The sequence below is a fragment of the Pseudophryne corroboree genome, chromosome 2 (assembly GCF_028390025.1).
Source record: "Pseudophryne corroboree isolate aPseCor3 chromosome 2, aPseCor3.hap2, whole genome shotgun sequence".
Lineage (NCBI taxonomy): Eukaryota > Metazoa > Chordata > Amphibia > Anura > Myobatrachidae > Pseudophryne > Pseudophryne corroboree.
This window is the reverse complement of record NC_086445.1, coordinates 589,240,588-589,262,968: the sequence shown is the minus strand read 5'-3', so window position 1 is coordinate 589,262,968 and position 22,381 is coordinate 589,240,588. Positions and strand designations below refer to the sequence as shown.

Here is a 22,381-nt window from a genome sequence, read left to right as displayed (position 1 = left end):
TTCTGAAATACTGGATATAATATTGGCAGATTTGAGTATGACTTTGGCAGGAACAGAAGTGCAAAAATGTTACAGAAAAGTGCCAGGAACAGGTTTGCTATCCTGAAATGGTTAAAATGCTACTTACAGCATTTTAACCATTTGGGCATTATAATTGTAATCCTGCTTCTAAAGTAGCATGTTAAGAATGTCTACACAGTTAAAATGCTTTAAGCACCATTTTTAACCATGTTGGGATCTGTGCTGCAGCTTTCTTGTGCCTACCGACAGTAGTTGACATAGTGATTGCCACGCCATCTGTGTGTGTCCCGTGTCCCCCCCCAACGCTGACAAACATCGCCGGCCAGGACTCGTAGGTGTGGCTCTCCTGTTTGAATTTTGGACTAGGCTGCAGCCCCACCTCTGACGTCACCACTGCCTAAACTTGGGGTGTGTTGTTGTTGTTGTTGTTGAAAGCTATTAAGTATGAATGACTACACTTAATTCTGCTGATTTAGTGTCAACGCAATGCTTAGCCGTCGGTGAGGACAAAACACACACACAGATTTTTCAGCCGTACACTGAAGTACTGTTGGAGTATTCGGTTTTGTTATTGGCAATGGAGGACAGTCCTCTCACAAGTGCCAGCAAAAGGATAAATAGGTGCTATTTTCTGATAACAACCCCCCCCCCCATTCAAAATTAAAAATGACAAAAAAGTGCCTCCTAATGGAACCCTAAAGCAATGTAACCTTTAACAACCAAAGATACATACTCAGAAAGAGAAGCACCTTGAAAATGGCTGTATTCTTTCATCATGCTGTGATTGTGTTGCTGCAAACTAACCTTTGCCAAACCAAATACCAGAGAGGAGTGTTGTCCCTTATTGCCAATAATCCCATTCATTTCATAATCTGTACCTCTTTCTATTGTAATATTTGCACACCAACAAAAATGTTTTGGACTAATGCTTTGTTACTTGTGTTTCCTCAAGCTGCATTATTTATTAATTCGTTGTTTTGTTTATTTAGGACCCCACATTGGTGGTAGGATCAGGATTGGCCATGGAGGAGATGATCTTTGAAGTAGCAGACACACACTTATTTTTTAATGATCTGGAGGTGAGCCTTTTACTTACCTACAGGGCCACAGAGGGCTGCCTGACCATTATGCTGCGTATGCGGTCGCATAAAGCGCCACACTGTGGAGGGCACTGCTGTGCTCACCCACCACCGCAGTCCCTATTGCTGGCCTGCCGCCTGCGATGCGTGTTACGCTAGCGGTGAGCCTGTCTCCTTCTCCCCACTCCCGCATACCCGGCTCCGCCCCGTTGTAGCATTAGGATCTTTAATACACTGCTCCTCCACTCCTCCTGAGACTGACACACACAGCAGCTGCAGGACCTTGCTAACCGTGCCTCGGCATAGGCAGCACCGCAACCTGGGGAGTAGTCTCCATACTCAGTCCCAGCTAGGCGGCTATAAGGCTGCATTAGGGAAGGGAGGTATTAGACAGCTGCATTAGTGGAGGGTGGTCATTAGATATGTGTCTGCATTAGGGATGACTGTCATTAGATGTTATACACTAGGTGTGGGGTAGGTAATTAGACAAGGGCCTGCATTAGGGTTGAGGGCATTATGTGTGTAATCGGCAATACTACTGTGGGCGTTTTGTGTAATTGGCACTACTACTGTGGGCATTGTGTGTAAGGGGCACTAATAATGTGGGCATTGTGTGTAAGGGGCACTACTACTGTGGGCATTGTGGGTAAGGGGCACTACTGTGTGGTGTAATGCGAACAAGATTGTGCTACTGTGTGTTGCAACTTGAATTGGGAGTACTATTTTGTGTGGCCACGACCCTTCCAGGTTTTAAGGATATCCATGCTTCTGCACAGGTGACTAGTACATCAATCAATTTGATCTGGAGTCAAGCATGTATATCCTTAAAAGCTGGACTATAATGGCAGAGTTTGGGAAACTGGACTCTGATATTTATGTACCAAGATGTTAATACAATAAGAGGTAATTTGTTTGATGGCATTCTATATTTACAGGAGTGTGATCAGGTTCATGTGGAAGATGTGGCATCTGATGACAATGGACAAGATTTAAGGTGTGCATGTGTTCTTTGATGACTTCACAGTTTCGATCCAGTATTGACGTATGAATGCATTTTTCAGCAAATGTTTGTGTTGTAATGCTCAGCCAGCATGGAGAAATGTTTGTATGTTTTTCAGGAAAATCTAAGATGCTTTTTGTAATTTATTAGCACCATATTAGTTATAAGCTGTCCTGTGTTTATACCAAAGTCTTTGCATGTTCTATGTTCCAACACAAATGCATAATTATTTTGTACTCAAAATGGTATATTCATTAAGTGTCGGAAGCTGCAGTCTTGTCGAAAAGACGTCCGCCTCCACAGATTTAGGTCGGAAGGGGTTCCGACCTATTCATAAGAGGCTGTTTTTTTCCGACAAGTCGGGAATTTCCGACTTGACGGAAAACAAGTGGAGCGGCGGAATAGCCGCTTATCCACGTGCTTTTTTAAAAGTCAGATTTGGCCTTGCTTCCGACCACCTCAATCCAACTTTTAAAAAAGTTGGATTGAGGGGGGCGTGGCTTGGCCAGCTAACTAACAGGCATCAGTTACTCGGAGCTCCTGGAGGACCCTATATAAAACTGCTATTTGCCCCGTTTATCTGACCCCTTGTCACCATCTGGGGTCCCCCTGCCTGTGTTCCCTGCCCAGCGAGGTGGTGGTGTGCTGTGGAGCTGGGGATTCTGTGTGCCCGGACTGAGGTCTTCCCGCCGCCCTGAAGCTGGGGACTCGATTTCCGCGATCCCGTCCGTGACCCCGCTGCGCGCCGGCTGGCGGACCCGCACCCCGCTCACCTGTGGGGCTTTCTACACTCCCGCAGTGCTTGCCCGCCGTGAGCCGCCCCCCTGAAGTGCCTGTCTCTCCCTGTGCTGCGGCCCGCGAGACGCTGCTGGCCGGAGCTGGATCCGTGGGCGGCGGCCATCTTGGAGTACGGACCTGCGGTGCATGCGTCCCCTGCTGTGAAGGTGAGCCTGGGGGACCATGCACTATACTCAGTTGAGCTGCTGCAAAGATTGAGATGCTGGGGATTAGCTCCTTCTCCCTCTATTTACTGCTGCCTCTTCCTGGGACCTGTACAGTGCATACTGACACCTCTGCCCATTTGAATGAAAGTTTCTGGGTTGTACTGGACTGGTATACATGTGAATGCCCAGGCACTTCCTTGCTGGTCAGTGATTTGGCCTCCACATCTCTATAAAGCACCATTGCTCCGCATTCCCTTTTACTGTGGGAGACACAGCAAGCATCACTTACACATACCTTGTTGAATTGAAGGGACTGGAGCTCCCTCCTGCGGCGACTCCCTGAATTACACCCTTCCTTCAGACTTTCTTATGCTATAACGGGGGGTTTGCGGAGGCCTCCCCCACTGCTGTCTGCTCTTCTGAAGAGGGGGTTCACTTAGCACTGCAACGCGGTGGGGGCTACCCTCCCATGCCGAAATTGTTTACCCCGGGCAGACGGATCCGGTATCCTGCAACGATGACACTCTACACTTCACAACATGGTGCCTGAACTTTGAATTACAATGACCTGACCGAGCCATGCTGAGGGGAACACGTGATATGTCGCCTGTATGTTGATACTCAGTTCGACGATAATTCCTTCTGACTACGCTTAGCACCGTGCCTCATGCCGAGAAAACGTTACTCCAAGAAATCGTCAAATACTCCAGCCAACTCGTCCCAAGCCAAGGATTTTCGTACACTATTTCGGCCACCTGTGTCCGATTCTACCTCGTCCGCCCCTCCATCGCCCTCACTCTCCAAAGCCATGGAAGACAATGCGGCTCCGGGGCCCCCTGCACCATCTACTCCTACAGTGGAATCCTCAGATTTATCTGCCATTCTCTCCAAATTGCAGTCCCTCCCCACCCGCCAGGATCTGCAGCAGGACCTTCAGTCCATGGAACAATGGATACAGGATTCCATTCAGACCCGTCTTTCTTCCATTCAGTCTGATGTCACTCATGTCGCAGATAGAGTGGTGACGTTGGAAGATTGCTCTGCGAAGATGGATTCTAAAATATCTGATCTCCATGATCACATCTCTCGCCAATCACGCTCTCTGATTGCCATGGGCCGCAGACTCGATGACGTGGCCAACAGGGGGCACAGGAATAACCTGCGAATACGGGGATTGCCTGAAGACGTCACACCCCAAAACGTTGAACCTGCTCTGACCAAAATATTCAATGAACTTTTGGGAGCGGACTCCGACTACCAGATGGTGTTTGACAGGGCACATCGGGCCTTGCGTCCTAGAGGGGCACCAACGGATAGACCACGCGACGTTATCTGCAGACTCCACTACTTTCAGGAGAAAGAGGAGATTCTTAAAGCAGCCAGACGGGCACCGGACATTACTTTTGATGGTCATAGGATACAAATTTTTCCGGTCCTCTCGTTGTCTACCCTACAACAGAGGCGTATACTCCGCCCCCTCACAGATGAACTAAAAAAACGTAACATCAAATTTCGCTGGGGATTCCCATTATCTATCCAAGCGACCTACCCTTTTTGTCCTACAGGAATATGATGGTATTAAGGGCTTCTGCTCAGCCCTAGATATTCCTGCCCCGAGGCTCCCTAATTGGCTGGACCCGTTTGAACTGTCACTGTCACCTCCGCCTCAAGCAGAACGGTGGCAGAAAGTCCATAATTCTAGGAGGCGACGAGCTGACACATTTGTGGAAACTGAAGCCGGTACGGCTGCTACTGTTACCGCAGATGACACGGGATGACTACGGCGGGCTAGACCTCAAGTTAAAATTTCCATGGACACGTGACTGTTTGACATACTTAATGTGTTTTTTATATGTTGTTTTTTCTTTTTGCTATGTCCTTCCACTGATGGTTAAATAGTTCGCTGTCTGCGATTGTTTAGGTAATTGTTTGCCTCTCATGGCTGCTTCAATACTGCCACTTCCTGCCAAGTCATGTACTTTGTTTATGTTTTTGTTTATTGGTTTTTAGGTTGTGTCACTTTTGTACTAGATCACTGTTACTTGTTCTGCCATTTTGCCTTTGGCTCCCAGCGCATTGCTTGTTCTCGTGGTCTTCTGGTTCAGTTTTCTTCTTTATTCGAGCTGCTTTATCTACTGAATAATTTTGTTTGTATTTCAATGCTATTTAACGGCGATTTGTCCCGGTTCCCCTCTGACCCCCCTTGCCCTACTATAGATGTGTAGATCATGGGCCGATTATGGTTTCCCATGACTAATGATGCAGAGTATTGCTGTTGGATTGACAGCTGTTTTTTTTTTTGTCTTTTACTGTCTATGTTATCTCCACCTGTATTTCCTCTTGTGCTTCCCTTCCCCCAATTGGATGAGGTATTATGGGTGGCTACTCTTTCAACAGGGTAATATGGGCGACACGGTGGTATGGCAGCGTTGGGATTCCCTGGTAACTTACCAATATGGCTAATTTGAAGTTAGTATCATTTTAATGTGAAAGGCCTAAACATCCCCGAAAAGAGGTCCCGGCTTCTACACTCTCTACATACCGATAATGCGGACGTGGTGTTCCTTCAGGAGACGCACTTTAAAAGAGGTGCCTCTCCGAAGCTACACTCCCGTCATTTCCCGCAGGGATATTATAATGATTTCTCAGGGGCTAAGGCCAAGTGAGTTGCAATTTTATTTGCCAAATATGTTAGACTGCATGATGTATTGGAAGTTCCTATTGGAGATGGGAGGGGCCTGCTGGTGAAGGCTACTATTGTCGACCAAACTTTTACATTTGTTAACCTTTATCTCTCTAATCAGGGTCAGATCCGTTTTATGAGGGAGGCTTTGGAGCTGATAGAGCAATCTTTGGAAGGGGTATTAGTGGTAGGAGGTGACCTTAACTGGGTATTGGAGCCTCTTCTAGATACTTCAACTGGTGCACCCAGATCTTCCGTAAATGATATAAGACGCTTTAAGTCGATTCTACATGACTTCCAGCTAATGGACACCTGGCGACTGCTCCACTCTAAAGATAGAGACTACACGTTTTACTCTTACCCGCACAATTGCTATACCCGTATTGATTATCTCTTTGTGGATCACAAATCTCTTGATTCTCTTGTAGATGCCACAATAGGACAAATAGTTGGCTCTGACCACGCCCCCATTACTCTTATCCTATCTTTACACCACCCTCCCCCGCGCCAATGGCGCATTAATGAGCGATTTCTCAGAGACCCAGACTGCCGGGCCCAAATAGAGAGTTCTATTGAGGATTACATTGCTCTTAATCTGACTGACGAGGTCTCCCCAGTGACGGTGTGGGAAGCCCATAAATGCATGATTAGAGGTAAATGCATCCAACTGGGCTCCCTCCTCAAGAAACAAAAAAATGAATGTCGGGACGCCCTACTTGCTAAAATTAAAAGACTAGAACTCACACATAAATCTGCACTAACTTCCGATGTGTTAGCGGAGCTGCAAGAGGCTCGGTCATCCTTAAATAGCTGAATGAAGGCACCCGCAGGGCATTTCGCTGCTGCCGACATAAATTCCATAGGTGGGGTAACAAGCCTGGGAAGCTTCTTGCCCGTGCTCTTCGTGCCCAAAGATCCCTAACTTATCTTAAAGAGATTAGGGATTCCTCTGGTGTGCCTCATGCCTCTGACGGTAAGATGGCTGAGATCTTTCATGCTTACTATACGGATCTCTATAATTTAACATCACTGCGCTCCCAGTGTGAACGGTCAATGCATGAGAAGGCAGTAGAGGACTTCCTAGAAGAGCTTAAATTCCCGTCACTCTCCCCAGCTACATTTTCAGCCATTGAGGACCCATTTACAAATGACGAACTCATGTCTGCCCTGAAGTCCTCCCCGTCTGGTAAAAGTCTGGGCCCCGATGGCTTCCCCATATCTTATTACAAAATGTTTCAAGATAAACCTCTCCCTCTTTTGCTCCGTGCATGCAACTCTATCTCTCCACAGACCCCCTTTTCGAATCAGTCCTTGGAAGCACACATCACGGTCATTCCTAAAGACGGTAAAGACCCATCATTACCGTCCAGTTATAGGCCAATCTCCCTCCTTAACGTAGATATTACATTGTATGCCAAACTCATTGCGAACCGCCTGTGTTTGTTACTGCCGGCAGTGATACACTCGGACCAGGTTGGCTTTGTTCGAGGTAGGGAAGCAAGGGACAACACCATAAGAGTGATTGACCTGATAACCTATGCAGGCTCAGCTAAGACTCCTATGATGCCTCTCTCCATAGATGCTGAGAAAGCATTCGACCGTATAGACTGGGTCCTTATGGAAACGACACTGCGACTATTGGGCCTGAGAGAGGTGTTGTTGAAAAAAAATGTTGGCGTTATACCGGGCTCCCTTGGCACAGGTGCGGGTGAACGGAATACTCTCCGACCCGATAACCATCTCTAATGGGACTAGACAGGGATGCCCGCTGTCACCATTGATATTTGTCGTCTGCATGGAGGCTCTGGCTAGGGCCATTCGGCAGAACCCTGGTATCACTGGATTGAAAGTGGGTGGAAATGAACATAGACTTGCATTGTTTGCAGACGACCTCCTGGCGGTCATTACAAACCCTGCTGTGTCATTACCTAATCTTATGAAAGAATTTTCACGTTTTGGAGTGCTATCTAATTTTAAGATTAATTATTCTAAATCGACGGCTCTTAATGTTTCCCTCCCTACTGAACTAGTCTCGTCCCTGAGGACGGTGTTTCCCTTCACCTGGCACCCCACACACATTAAATATTTAGGCATTCTGATCCCCTCCTCCCTGTCTACTACAGTCACTTTAAATCACCTCCCTTTATTGCGGAAGCTGCGTAAGGAAATGACACAGTGGCTCCAACAGAAATTTTCCTGGATAAGCCGTATGAACATTGTGAAAATGAATATCCTACCACGGTTACTGTATCTTTTCCAGACTATCCCTTTGAAGCTCCCCCATCAGTTTTTGGTAGACACACACAAGGCAATTAGCCGATTTGTTTGGGGTGGCAGGAAGCCCAGGTTCAAACATTGCTACTTATTCTATAGGAAGGCCCAGGGGGGCCAACAGTTGCCCATGGTTTCAACATATTATCAGGCCACGATTTTGAATAGGATCCTAGATTGGTCGCGACCTGGTGCCAGCTCTAAGCAGTGGGTTGACTTGGAGAGACGGTCCTCGGGTCTACAATTACAGGCAGTTCCCTGGCTTAGAACCATTGGCCGCTCCTCGCATTTGACGGTTGGACCCACTTTGGCTCTATGGAGAACCCTACGCTATAAATTGGGTCTCTCTCCATCAAATTCCCTGCTTCTCCCGCTTCTTGACAGCCCACTGTTTGGGCCGGGTATTAGAGGAGGTGCGGCCGCCAGATGGAAATGGGCAGGCTTGACTAGGGTATCACATTTGCTCTCCGGGGGAAAGGTTGAATCTTTTGATGAACTCAGGGAGGGCACTGATATCCCGGCGACTGACTTCTGGTTCTATCTCCAGACTCGTCATTTTACTTTGTCACACAGGACAGCTGCTGCATTAACAGGAGACATCACACCTTTTGAAGCAATGTGTTCCCAACCCTCTGAACCCACCCATGTTATATCGGGTATATATAAGATATTGCTACATGGTCTTTTCACAGGAGACCCCGCTTTCTGTACGAAAAGGGATGCTGATCTTGTACCTCGAGGGATACATATTAATTGGAAAAAACACTGTGAAGTTATGTCCCGTTGCTCTACAAGTTTGGAGGTTATAGAAACACCGTATAAATTGCTTACTAGGTGGTATCGATGTCCCTCCCTTCTACAAAAGTTCTTTCCTTCAGTGTCCCCTCTGTGTTGGATTTGTGGAAAGGAACGAGGTACCCTTATTCATATATGGTGGGACTGCCCCCTGATTGCTACCTTTTGGGGCCAGGTTATTCAAATTTCCTCCGAAATCCTGGGGTTTCAGGCTCCTACTGAGATTGAGTTCTGGTTACTCTCCCACACTGCAATACCACTAGCAAAATATAAACATTCCCTTCTCAAGCATCTTAATAACGCAGCGAGGGCAGTGGTACCGGTCAACTGGAAGTCTCAGGCCCCCCCAGGATATGGGAATGGTTCCAGCAGATAGAATTTTATAGAACAATGGAGGATATTTTTCATTCAGTCCTAGACACACATTCTGATTATGTTGCAACGTGGTCTTCTTGGCTGGAATTTAAATCTACCTCCGTCTACAAAGACCAGATCCCACTAGACTCCCATGATATTGCTTTCCTGTGTAGACCACTTCACTGTATGGAAACCATACTTGTACTTATATATGATCGATTAGCTCACTCATTCCCCTTCCCTGACTCTGCCCTTTTCCCCCCTCTACCCTTTGTCTTGTCTTCTTTGTATTAATACAGTATAGTGTGACTGTGATTACACTGTACTTTGCTGTACTTTTTTTTTTTTTTTTTTGTTTTCTACACACAATGCGTATATTATTGCTGACCCTCTGATGTATGATGTACAACTGATTATTTCCTTGTTGGATCAATTATATCTACTGTATTTTTTCTTTTTTTTCCTCTTTTTTCTTTTCGTTTCTCTCGTTTCTCTTTATTTTCTTTTTGTGTTTTTGATGTTCTATGATATATTGGTCTGTCGACCCATGTGTTTATACAATACAGTACTTTTTGTAACATCTCTTTCTTTTTGAAAAACCAAAATAAAGAATATATTAAAAAAAAAAAGTCGGATTGAGGTGAGGAGACGGGGGAGCGGGGCGAGAGAGGGAGAGAGAGTGCTTACCGGCGGGGGCAGCTGGAGCCGCAAGCGCTGGAAGACAAGTCTCCTCTCTGACATCCCCCGGCCGGTACTGAATGACTGTCTCCAGCAGCTCTCTGTGATCTTAGACACAGGGAGCTGCTGACAGCAGCAGCACAGATGGGAGGGAACAGCCAACAATCGAATGGATCCGACTCTTATTGAATATACCCCAAAGTGGTAATGATAGCTTGTCTCCTGTATTAGTATCAATAGAACAGCCTGGTGCTCCGGTATTGTAGCAGTGTGGCACTGTATGTAAGAATTGTTGTGCTCTAAAAAGTGGCAGGGAGGAGACAAATAAGTGTATAAATGTCATGTTTTTGTTTGTTTCTCACATTTGCCTTAGTACAGTGGTTCTTAACCTGTAGTACTTGCTGTGGCGTTCAGAGGTGCATGAAAACATTTCTGTAAGAGGAGGAGTTTGTCAAGGTGATAAAATTAGCCACAGAGGGGAAAAAAGTGTGCTAGGTATCTGTACCCCTATGCATCAAAGTGATACCCTGATTACAGCCAGGCGAATAAACCATCATTAGTAGAAGTTCCTGCATTAAAGTGATTATGTGGCATTCCCTAATGTCAGTACTTGTGACTATGACGCCAGCCTACGATGATGCATTTTTATTTTTTTAAATTGCGTATTCTTTATTTAAAATTTCAGCACAGAAAAAAGAAACCGGTAACAATACACTACAGACATTGAACAAAAACAATTTACATTATGTCATCCGCCACTCGGTTAAACAACCAATTTAGCCCACATATATTAGTGACCAGATCAATCTTCCAAGTTAAATTCGTATAATAAGAAACATATATACAGCACTTGTCCATTTGACCCAGAGCTGGCATTGAAAGTCATTGTAAATCAATATACCTATATGTGTATATACGTGCCCACCTCTGCGAAGGTATATAGTAGACCATATGTAGAAGTGAAAGGGGGGGAGTAGAGGATATCAGAATGAATATCGAGATACCGCAATGTGCCCCACACGTAGAAAGTACACACAAATGTAGCTACACCGCTGTCGCAGCTCCCATCTCCCCTCCCAACCCTGATTTGCACCATCTATCCCATTTATCATGAAATTTATGCAAAGCATTTTGTTTTCTAAACATATGTTTCTCATGCCGGACCACGTTATCCACCAAAGCTCTCCATTTGTGTATCATCGGGGGAGTATTTGTACACCATACTAGTGCTACAATGACCTTGGCCAAATGATGATGCATTTAATATGTTTTACCAGTTTCTAGTTGACTGACTAATGAAGTTGCAGAAAAATATAATCATTAAAGTAAAAAAAAAATTTTTTAAAAATGTGTATTCATGTAATTCTTAAAACATAACTTTAAAATGACTAAGAAAGTCAATGGGGCCTATAGCTTCCTTGCCCATTTTTTTTTTCTTGTGACATATACACATTGGGGGTCATTCCGAGTTGTTCGCTCGTTGCCGATTTTCGCAACGGAGCGATTAAGGCAAAAATGCGCATGGTTCGCAGTGCGCAAGCGGTTAGTATTTTAGCTCAAAACTTAGTAGATTTACTCACGTCCTAACGAAGACTTTTCATCGTTGAAGTGATCGGAGTGTGATTGACAGGAAGTGGGTGTTTCTGGGCGGAAACTGGCCGTTTTCTGGGAGTGTGCGGAAAAACGCAGGCGTGTGAGGGAAAAACGTGGGAGTGTCTGGAGAAACGGGGGAGTGGCTGGCCGAACGCTGGGCGTGTGTGTGACGTCAAACCAGGAACGAAACTGACTGAACTGATCGCAGTGTTAGGAGTAAGTCTCGAGCTACTCAGAAACTGCTAAGAAATTTCTATTTGCAATTCTGCTAATCTTTCGTTCGCAATTCTGCTAAACTAAGATACACTCCCAGAGGGCAGCGGCTTAGCGTGTGCAATGCTGCTAAAAGCAGCTAGCGAGCGAACAACTCTGAATCACCCCCATTATTCTGTGTTTGTTTTTTATTGTGTCTATAGTACATTTATTGCTTTTTGTAGAAGTGCCCAAACATTTTATATAATATCATTTTCTAATTACAAGTGTTTAATTTGCCAAATTTGGGAGATATAGGGGGGAATTCATTTACCGGTGAAAACGCATTTTTGTGGTAAAAAGACGCAAATCATGGTGAAAAGAGCAGAAATTACCACGAATCACAGTAAATTTGCCAAACGCCTGTTCATTTGTCCGCAAAAAAAGTTTTCACGGTAATTTTACAGCGAAGTTCACTTCACCAACTCTGAGCAGTTGATAAACTTTGGGAAAATCCCTCTTTGAAGTAAAAAATGTTGGGATTTGCTTCTGTACCCATAGAACAACCCCCATAATTACTAATTCGGCACTTAGAAGTTTTTATTTATTTTTAATTGGCCAATAATGTCATTTTTGCGGTGAAAAAGTGCAAAATGATGGAAATTGGGGTACAAGGTATGGGACAGGTATATTGGGGTGCTTTATGAGTAGGACAAGTGTTTTTAGACTTGCAGATGGGAGTAATTGGTCTGTTTCCATCTTTTTTTAGTCCCTCTAAAATGACCGAAATATACTGTATACTTATACCCATTTTGTGTACCTTTTTTTTTTTTTTAAATTGACATTTTAAGAAAATGCGTATGTCAGCCATTTGACCCAATTTAAGTACCAGAAATACTTTATTATAACCAATAATAAAGTTTTATACTTTTATACGATGTTAGATTAACTTTTTTTGGGAGTACGGACAGATTTACCCTTTTTCACTTTCGGCACCAATTTTCGGCAATTTTTGCGGCAATCCTGTTTTCGCTGCTTATGAATAGGGCGAATTGCGGGAGCATGCATACCCGCGAAGTCAGTTTTCACAGCAGAAAAGGCGCGAAAATAGGAAAACCTGCAATTGCAGTAAATTGGCGCTAATTGAATACCCCCTATAGTGTAAATGGGCTATCAGCCATACCTAGGTGGAAAATAATTGAGAACCACTGTCTTTATCATACAACTCTGCGTTTTTCAGGTTGAATGTGTGCGTGAATAGCAGAGCTATATATACAAAATGTGTGTATAATTGTAATGGATACTGTGCATATGTAGCTGAGACACCAGCGTACATTTTGGCAATTCTCACAGTGAAATAGACCACTTACACCACTTTCACACCGCCTGAGCCGGGTGGCACCCGGAGCCTGACATGGGAGCTCCCAGGGTGCATCCCGCTGCCGCTGTCTGCAACCCGGTATATTGCTGGGTTGGTGAAGCGGCGGGGGTGGCGCTTGGAGATCACATTATCTCCATGCGCCGCCCATACACACAGTGAACGGGAAACATCACACCGCACAGTGAGTCTGGTTGAACACGAGTTCAACCCTGCTCGCAACCAGGGTTGAAATGCCGGGTCGCTTGACTGGGTATTTTTTCCCTGGCACCTTTCATACTGCACCTGAACACGGGTTATGTGTCCTCATGTGCCAGTGACCCGTGTTCATAGGTGGCGGTCTGAAAGGGGTATTAGTGGTATTACTCAGTTCAGCAGGATGTGGAGAATATGCTATCCGCCTCTGGCTGTTTCTGGGGCTTCCTTGTTGGCAACAGCTGAGGTTGCAAAACAAGCTCTAGTATTGGTCGCTGATGTTTCTGTCCTCACTAAGGGCTAGATTGATTAAAGTGTCTAAAAAGTGGTAGTGTTGCCCTTAGCAACCAATCAGATTCTAGCTATCACTTCTCTGTTACAACCTAAAAAATGATAGAAACTATTTGTTATGGGCAACGCCACCACTTTTTGAAGCTTTAGTAAATCTACCCTTAAGAGCTTCTGTCCTGCTACCTTGTTATGGTATCCGTTTGGATGGTCGACATGGACACATGGTCGACACATGAAAGGTCGACATGCATTTTTCACTTTTTTTTCTTTTGTGGAACTTTTCCATACTTTACGATCCACGTGGACTACGATTGAGAACGGTAAACCTTGCCCGAAGCATGGCGAGCGAAGCGGTGCACTAATTGGGGTTCCCCGTCACTTTACGCAAAAAAGACACAAAAAGTAAAAAAACAACAAAAAGTAAAAAACAACTCATGTCGACCATTTTCATGTGTCGACCTTTAGTCCATGTCGACCATGCCAATGTCGACCAATAGTGGTCGACCTAATGACTGTCGACCATAACATGGTCGACCATTCATACCGGAACCCTTGTTATATCAAGTTCATCACTCACATTGGTAGTACAGGGCACCTTTACAGTGTATTATGTTGGCGTATGCAGTTTGTTCTCATTGTGATCTGCTCCGTTCACCACCTGCATTTAATATGTCGTCACTTTATAAATAAAGGATCATTTTGATAATGGGGAAGTGCACAGAAGTGACCCCTGTAGTTTTTATGGCAATGGCCAGTTCTAGTATGTTCGGACTATTTATTGTTTACATTTAAATACAAGCAATAGTTTTGCTTATTTATACACTTTAATGTCCTTCTCTCTGATTCTAGTAACTACAGCTTTACTACAGATGGATTTAGTGGGACAGCAGGAAACCGGAATCACAGCTCTACCACCGGAGTCCAGGGTGGTATGGACTGGATGAGAAAGTTGGCATTTCGATATCGGAAAGTCATTGAGGTGTATGAGAAATACAAGAGCAATGTTAGTGGTGAGTAATCAGGTTATGGTACTCCATATGTATTTTAAAATTCACTTGCTGCATTATCCGTATATATTTTTGAATGCTGACGCTCAACAGATGTGTATATTACTGTATTCATATTGCTTTGCATACATAAATGCAAATTTTCTTAAATGCAGTGAAGAAATATTTTTTTGTTTCCAATAAGACAAGAAAAGTAGGGGACAGTACAGATTGGTATAATAAATTATTAATAAAGATACAGGTACTAATTAATATAACTATTGCAATCTCTGTGTCTGTGGTTCAGTTTTATACATCCGTTTATTTAAAATAGATACATATAACACCAACACACTGCAGTGTACCCTTGGGAAAGGCAACATAAAAATCACAAATATAATATAAGAACATGAAACCTCACAATATATATTGCTCAGTTAAGCCATTTCTCTGGGTTACTAACCAGTTCTCAGGACAGAGACAGGAACTTCAAAAAGAGGACCACCCACCTGGTGCATATAGCTTAGCTCCTCCAGTTTCTTATTTTATGCTGCTTAGGGCTTATTAGTATTAAGTCTCTTACACAGCGCAGCAAATACCATTGCGCTTTACAAATGGAAACAGTGATAAAACAAAACTTTGTAATAACAGTCACAGCGGTATGAAGGCTTACCTCACATTCTTTTACCTGCCAATGATCCCCCCCCAGTCTGTGGACACAATATAAAATCTAAAGTAGAAAGCAGGATATGCTCCCGGACAGAGGATCTGTGTGGTACCAGCAAACTGTGCAGGTATTATCTGTGGTGCTGGATCAAAGAACAAGCCGACTGAGCAAGAACACGCACTGACAACGGTCGGGTCAGGGATAGGCGCTGCTATTGCCATCTGTCTTCGCTGCAATTATTCACTTTTTCTCAATGATTAAAATGGGCTCTGAGCCTTTCCCCAAACAGCCAGTCAGCTGGTAAGCACTTACTAAGGGTGCTCTGAATTAATACAGGTTGAGTATCCCATATCCGAATATTCCGAAATGCGGACTTTTTTGAGTGAGAGTGAGATAGTGAAACCTTTGTTTCTGATGGCTCAATGTACACAAACTTTGTTTAATACACACAGTTATAAAAAAGATTGTATTAAATGACCTTCAGGCTGTGTGTATAAGGTGTATATGAAACATAAATGAATTGTGTGACTGTACACACACTTTGTTTAATGCACAAAGTTATAAAAAATATTGGCTAAAATGACCTTCAGGCTGTGTGTATAAGGTGTATATGAAACATAAATGCATTCTGTGCTTAGATTTAGGTCCCATCGCCATGATATCTCATTAAGGTATGCAATTATTCCAAAATACAGAAAAATCCCATATCCAAAATACCTCTGGTCCCAAGCATTTTGGATAAGAGATACTCAACCTGTAGTAGTAATTGGCATTTTTTTTTTTATAGTGTGCCTGCAGAGATTGGAATGACAAAGAAGCATACTAACCATTTAAAAATGTGAGCAGCTTGTGACAAGCTATCAATATGGATCAGGATGCAGTATTTTGTGTTGATTGTGCACAGCCTGTAATTGCTCATGATCAGGTCTCTAATCCATTATAATATGGTGCAGTTTCTTTAGAATGTGGTCAGGGATTGACCGCATGTATCCATATGAAGAGGAGGGTTTTTTTTAAATTTGGTGTACAGTCCTGCAGTGGCAGAATTAATCCATAGAAGTACTATTTCATTATCAGATGGTGCTTCTGTAAAAACATGTAAAAAAAAGACCCACAGATTATGGAGTGCATCACTTCGTGCAGATTTGAAAGGAAATGGTTTTTAGATGATGCTTGCTTAGAAATTTGGTAATTATGCAGAAGGCTGTGGCGTATGGTGTGAAGTCTCTTGATGTAGTAACTAGCAGCAAGATCCATCCTCTTTTTCTTCCCTAGCACTATACAGGTCACTAGTGCTCCATTCCCTTCTCTACTCCCTTTCAGTGACTGACTCTGTGTGCTCACCCATACATTGGGTACAGGATCACTGAATATTGAAGCAACTTTCCTCCGCTTATACCTGTTAGCGTCAGCGATTTGCCCCTACACCAGCCTTTGTAAAGTGTATTCCAATCTGTTGTGTGCCATTAATGTATGGTACTTATGCTGTGGTATCCAGTTGGGTATTGTATTTGTGTTGTCACTCAGTTACAGGTTGTGTCTCCCATATCCAAAATGCTTGGGACCAGAAGTATTTTGGATATCGGATTTTTCCGTATTTTGGAATATTTGCATACCATAATGAGATCTTGTGGATGGTACCCAAGTCTAAACACAGAATGCATTTGTTTCATAAATCTCATAGGGGGGTATCTTAATAGTCACAATCATTTTTCTTTCGAGCTATCCAATTAAAGCCTGTGTGTTTTTGGGAGAAAAATGTCCCGTTTTCGTGCGATAATACATAAGATCCGTGTGTTATTGTGGCTCTCAGGCACCAGAAGCATAATCCCTGATAAGTGCTGGGTATCGTGGCTGACAAAGGACTATAGCCACTGGCGTTGTTAGCGGGAGCTGTGTATGCTGCTGCACAGTCACCACAGTGGCGGGGGAAGGTGGGCAGTGGGGCCGACGAGACAGGTGAGTGGAAGCAGCAGCACGGCAGGGTAAGGTGGGCAGCATGGCTGGGGACAGCAAGCATTGGGGCTAATAGGATAACCCTGGTGAGTCCAGTAAATTACTGCTGCTAATTTTGTCCCCATAGTCTGAAGGTAATTTTATACAATTTTTTAAATAATTTTGTGTATGAAGCTAAGTTTGTGTAACGCAAAGGTGTCGCTGTCTCAGTCGCGCTCAAAAAATTCAGTATTTTGTATATCGGAAACAACCTGTACTATTTTATGTTTATCCTGTACAGTACTGTGTATGGGAACCGGTCTGAAGATCAACAGTGTCTAGGTCGACCACTATAGGCGGCAGAAGACTTCAGATCTTCGTGAGGTACCGCGCAGCGCGCCATTGCTCACACACATGAGGCACAGCGAGGGCGCAGGGGGGGGCGCCCTGGGCAGCAATAATTATCTCATAAAAGTTCACTGGCATGCATAGATACTGCATGGGCAGTATATACAGACCCCCGCCAGTATAAAAATTAGCGGTACCGAAGCGTGCCATCGAGGGGGCGGAGCTTAGTCCCTCCGCTCTAACCATCGCCATTTTCTCCACAGCTTGCTGCAGAGACGCTGCTCCCGGACTCCCTTCACCGCTGTATACAAGTAACAGGGTGCAAAATATGGGGGGGGGGGGGGTCATTAATTTGGTGCTAGTGTGATACAGAAAGCGCTTGCAGGTCTGGGACATTATTAATATTTCAGACCACAGTGGCGCTGGGTGTGAGCTGGCAAACTCCCTCTCTGTCTCTCTAAAGGACCTTATTGTGGGTCTGTCCCCTATATCCCAGTGTGTGTGGGTGTGTCAGTACGTGTGTGTCGACATGTCTGAGGCGGAAGGCTCTTCCAGAGAGGATGCGGAGCAGAATGTAATAGTGACTCCGTCAGCACTGCCGACTGCTGATTGGGTAGACGTGGTATGTTTTGAATGCAAGTGTGGCTTTATTACATAAAAGGTTGGACAAATCTGAGTCCCAGAACCAAGCATGGAGACAATCCATGGATATTAATGTGTCACAGACCCCATCAGGGTCCCAGAAACGTCCCTTTACCCAGATAGCAGACACTGATACCGACACGGATTCCGACTCCAGTGTCGACTATGATGACGCTCGGTTACACTCAAAGTTGGCCAAGAGTATTCAGTACATGATTATGGCGTATCCTTTCCCCTCACAGGACAGGTTACGGTGGGAATCATCACCCACGGTAGATAAGGCTTTAACGCGTTTATCCAAAAAGGTGGCCCTACCGTCTCCGGACACGGCGACACTAAAGGATACTGCGGATCGCAGGCAGGAAACTATCTTGAAATCTATTTATGCGACTACGGGAACCCCGCACAGACCGGCGGTAGCATCGGCATGGGTGAGTAGCGCGATTGCAGGATGGGCAGATAACTTGTCATCTGACATGGACACCCTCGACAGGGAGAGTGTATTGTTGACATTGGGTCACATCAAGGACGCAGCGTTGTACCTAAGGGAGGCTGCCTCTTGGGATCAAGGGCCAATGCCATGCCAATTTCAGCTAGGAGGGCGTTGTGGACCCGTCAATGGACTGGTGATGCTGACTTTTGGAGACCTTGCCTTACAAGAGTGAACTTTTGTTTTTTGGACGGCCTCGCGGACCTGGTTTCCACAGCTACCGCTGGTAAGTCTTCTTTTTTGCCTTTTGTTCCACCACAGCAAAAGAAAACGCCTCCATACCAGATGCAGTCCTTTCGGTCTCATAAATTCTGAAAGGGACGTGGATCATCCTTCCTCGCCAGAGAGAAAAGAACACCAGCTGCGGCTAGTTCCCAGGAGCAGAAGTCCTCTCCGGCCTCTACCAAATCCACCGCATGACGCTGGGGCTCCGCTGCGGGAGTCCGCACCAGTGGGGACACATCTTCAGCTCTTCAGCCAGGTCTGGATTGCTAGAAATTGTAACCCAAGGATACAGACTGGAGTTCGAAGACGTGCCTCGACACCGATTTTTCAAATCGGCCATACCAGCTTCTCTCCCAGAGAGAGAAATAGTTCCAGCTGCAATACGAAAGCTGTGTCAACAGCAAGTGATTATCACGGTTCCCCTGTTGCAACAGGGAAAGGGGTTTTATTCAACTCTATTTGACCAATTCTGAACCTAAAATCCCTAAACCTGTTTTTGAAAAGATTCAAGTTCAAGATGGAATCTCTCCGGGCAGTGATTTCCTGTCTGGACGGGGGGGGGGGGGGGGGGGGGAATTTTATGGTGTCACTAGACATATAGGATGCATACCTTCATGTCCCCATATATCCTCCTCATCAGGCGTTCCCGAGTTTCGCGGTACAGGATTGTCATTACCAGTTTCAGACGTTGCCGTTTGAAACTGTCACAATTATCCCATACTTGGACGATCTCCTGATAAAGGCGAGATCAAGAGACCAGTTGCTGAAAAGCGTGGTACTCTCTCTGACGGTACTACAACAACACGGCTGGCTATTAAATTTGCCAAAGTCGCAGTTGATGCCGACAACTCGACTGTCGTTTTTGGGCATGATTCGGGACACGGAACGGCAGAGGGTTTTTCTCCCATTGGAAAAAGCTCTGGAACTCCAGAACATGGTTAGGGATCTGCTGAAACCAAAAAGTGTGTCGATTCATCAATGCACTCGAGTGTTGGCAAAGATGGTGGCGGCCTACGAGGCCATTCCGTTTGGCAGGTTCCATGCAAGAACTTTTCAGTGGGACCTACTGGACAAAGGGTCAGGGTCCCATCTCCAAATGCATCGGAGGATAAGCCTGTCCCCCAGGGCCAGGATATCTTTCCAGTGGTGGCTCCACAGTGCTCACCTCCAAGAGGGTCGCAGGTTCGGAATCCAGGATTGTGTTCTGGTAACCACGGACGCGAGCCTCCGAGGCTGGGGAGCGGTCACACAAGGAAAACATTTTCAGGGAATATGATCAAGCCAGGAGGCTTGTCTGCACATAAATGTGCTGGAATTGAGGGCCATATACAACTGCCTGAGACAAGCGGAGCATCTTCTTCGCAACTTACCTGTACTGATCCAGTCAGACAACATCACAGCCGTGGCACATGTAAACCGCCAGGGCGGAACAAGAAGCAGAGCAGCGATGGCGGAGGCCACCAGGATTCTTCGCTGGGCGGAAAATGATGTAAGCGCTCTGTCAGCTGTTTTCATCCCGGGAGTGGACAACTGGGAAGCAGACTTCCTCAGCAGACACGATCTCCATCCAGGAGAGTGGGGGCTTCATCAAGAGGTCTTCTTTGCAGAAGTGACAAACGGTTGGGGACTCCCTCAGATAGACATGATGGCGTCGCGCCTCAACAAAAAGCTTTGGACGTATTGTTCCAGGTCGAGGGACCCTCAAGCAATAGCAGTAGACGTACTAGTAACACTGTGGGTGTATCAGTCGGTCTATGTGTTCCCTCCACTTCCACTCATCCCAAAGATATTGAGGATCATAAGAAGAACAAGAGTTAAAACGATACTCATTGTTCCAGACTGGCCTCGAAGGGCTTGGTATCCAGATCTTCAGGAAATGCTCACAGAAGATCCTTGGCCTCTTCCTCTAAGAGAGGACCTGTTACAACAGGGGCCGTGTGTGTTCCAAGACTTACCGCGGTTACATTTGACGGCATGGCGGTTGAACACCAAATCCTAGCTAGGAAAGGTATTCCAGGGGAGGTCATCCCTACTCTGCTTAAAGCTAGGATGGAGGTAACGGTGAAGCATTATCACCGTATCTGGAGGAAGTATGTGTCTTGGTGTGAATCCAAGAATGCTCCTACGGAGGTTTTTCAGCTGGGTCGTTGTCTCCATTTTCTACAGGCAGGGCTGGATATGGGCCTAAAGTTAGGCTCCATTAAGGTGCAGATTTCGGCCTTATCAATATTTTTTTCAGAAGGAATTGGCCTCTCTTCCAGAAGTGCAGACTTTTGTGAAGGGAGTACTGCACATCCAACCTCCTTTTGTGCCCCCAGTGGCACCGTGGGACCTTAACGTGGTGTTACAGTTCCTTAAATCACATTGGTTTGGACCACTTCAAACTGTTGAGTTCAAATTTCTCACTTAGAAAGTGGTCATGTTATTGGTTTGGCATCTGCATGGAGGGTGTCCGAATTGGCGGTCTTGTCCCACAAGAGCCCCTATCTGATTTTCCATATGGATAGAGCGGAATTGAGAACTCGTCCACAATTTCTACCTAAGGTGGTTTCATCGTCTCACATGAACCAACCTATTGTAGTGCCGGTGGCTACAGATGTCTTGGAGGATTCCAAGTATCCTGATGTAGTCAGGGCTTTAAAAATCTATGTAGCCAGGACGGCTCGTATTAGGAAAACGGAGGCTCTGTTTATCCTATATGCAGCCAACAAGGTTGGCGCTCCTACTTCCAAGCAGACTATCGCACGCTGGATCTGTAACACGATTCAGCAGGATCATTCTACGGCTGGATTGCCGTTACCAAAATCGGTAAAGGCCCATTCCATTTTGAAGGTGGGCTCTACTTGGGCGGCTGCCCGAGGCGTCTCGGCGTTACAGCTTTGCCGAGCAGCTACTTGGTCGGTTCAAACACTTTTGCAAAATTCTATAAGTTTGATACCCTGGCTGATGAGGACCTCTCTTTTGCTCAATCGGTGCTGCAGAGTCATTAGCACTCTCCCGCCCGGTCTGGAGCTTTGGTATAAACACCATGGTCCTTACGGAGTCCCCAGCATCCTCTAGGACGTAAGAGAAAATAAGATTTTAAACCTACCGGTAAATCTTTTTCTCCTAGTCCGTAGAGGATGCTGGGCGCCCGTCCCAGTGCGGAATAAATCTGCAGTACTTGTACATATTTGTTGATAAGTCTACACAAGGGTTGTGTTGCAGTTCAGATCAACCTGTTGCTGATCTTGTTTGTTCATACTGTTAACTGGTTTAGTTATATCCCAGGTTGTACGGTGTGTTGTGGTGTGAGCTGGTATGTATCTCACCCTTAATTAACAAAATCCTTTCCTCGAAATGTCCGTCTCCTCTGGGCACAGTTCCTGTAACTGAGGTCTGGAGGGGGGCATAGAGGGAGGAGCCAGTTCACGCCCATTAAAAGGTCTTAAAGTGCCCATGTCTCCTGCGGAGCCCATCTATACCCCATGGTCCTTACGGAGTCCCCAGCATCCTTTACGGACTAGGAGAAAAAGATTTACCGGTAGGTTTAAAATCTTATTTTTTACTTTTTCATACTTAACGATCCACGTGGACTACGATTGGAACGGTAAACTTTGGCGAGCAAAGTG

The 22,381-nt window shown here is 45.3% G+C and overlaps 1 protein-coding gene across 2 annotated transcripts in view; it reads left to right on the top strand.

The window, feature by feature from the left end:
* The window catches only part of EYA3 (EYA transcriptional coactivator and phosphatase 3), a 229,895-nt gene that overhangs the window by 167,053 nt on the left and 40,461 nt on the right, over positions 1 to 22,381 (top strand). For both annotated transcript variants that reach the window (XM_063954572.1, XM_063954571.1), the window contains 3 exons: positions 1,011 to 1,100; positions 2,036 to 2,094; positions 14,327 to 14,487. In XM_063954572.1, coding sequence (XP_063810642.1) covers positions 1,011 to 1,100; positions 2,036 to 2,094; positions 14,327 to 14,487 — 310 coding nt within the window. The remainder of the gene's footprint in view (positions 1 to 1,010; positions 1,101 to 2,035; positions 2,095 to 14,326; positions 14,488 to 22,381) is intronic.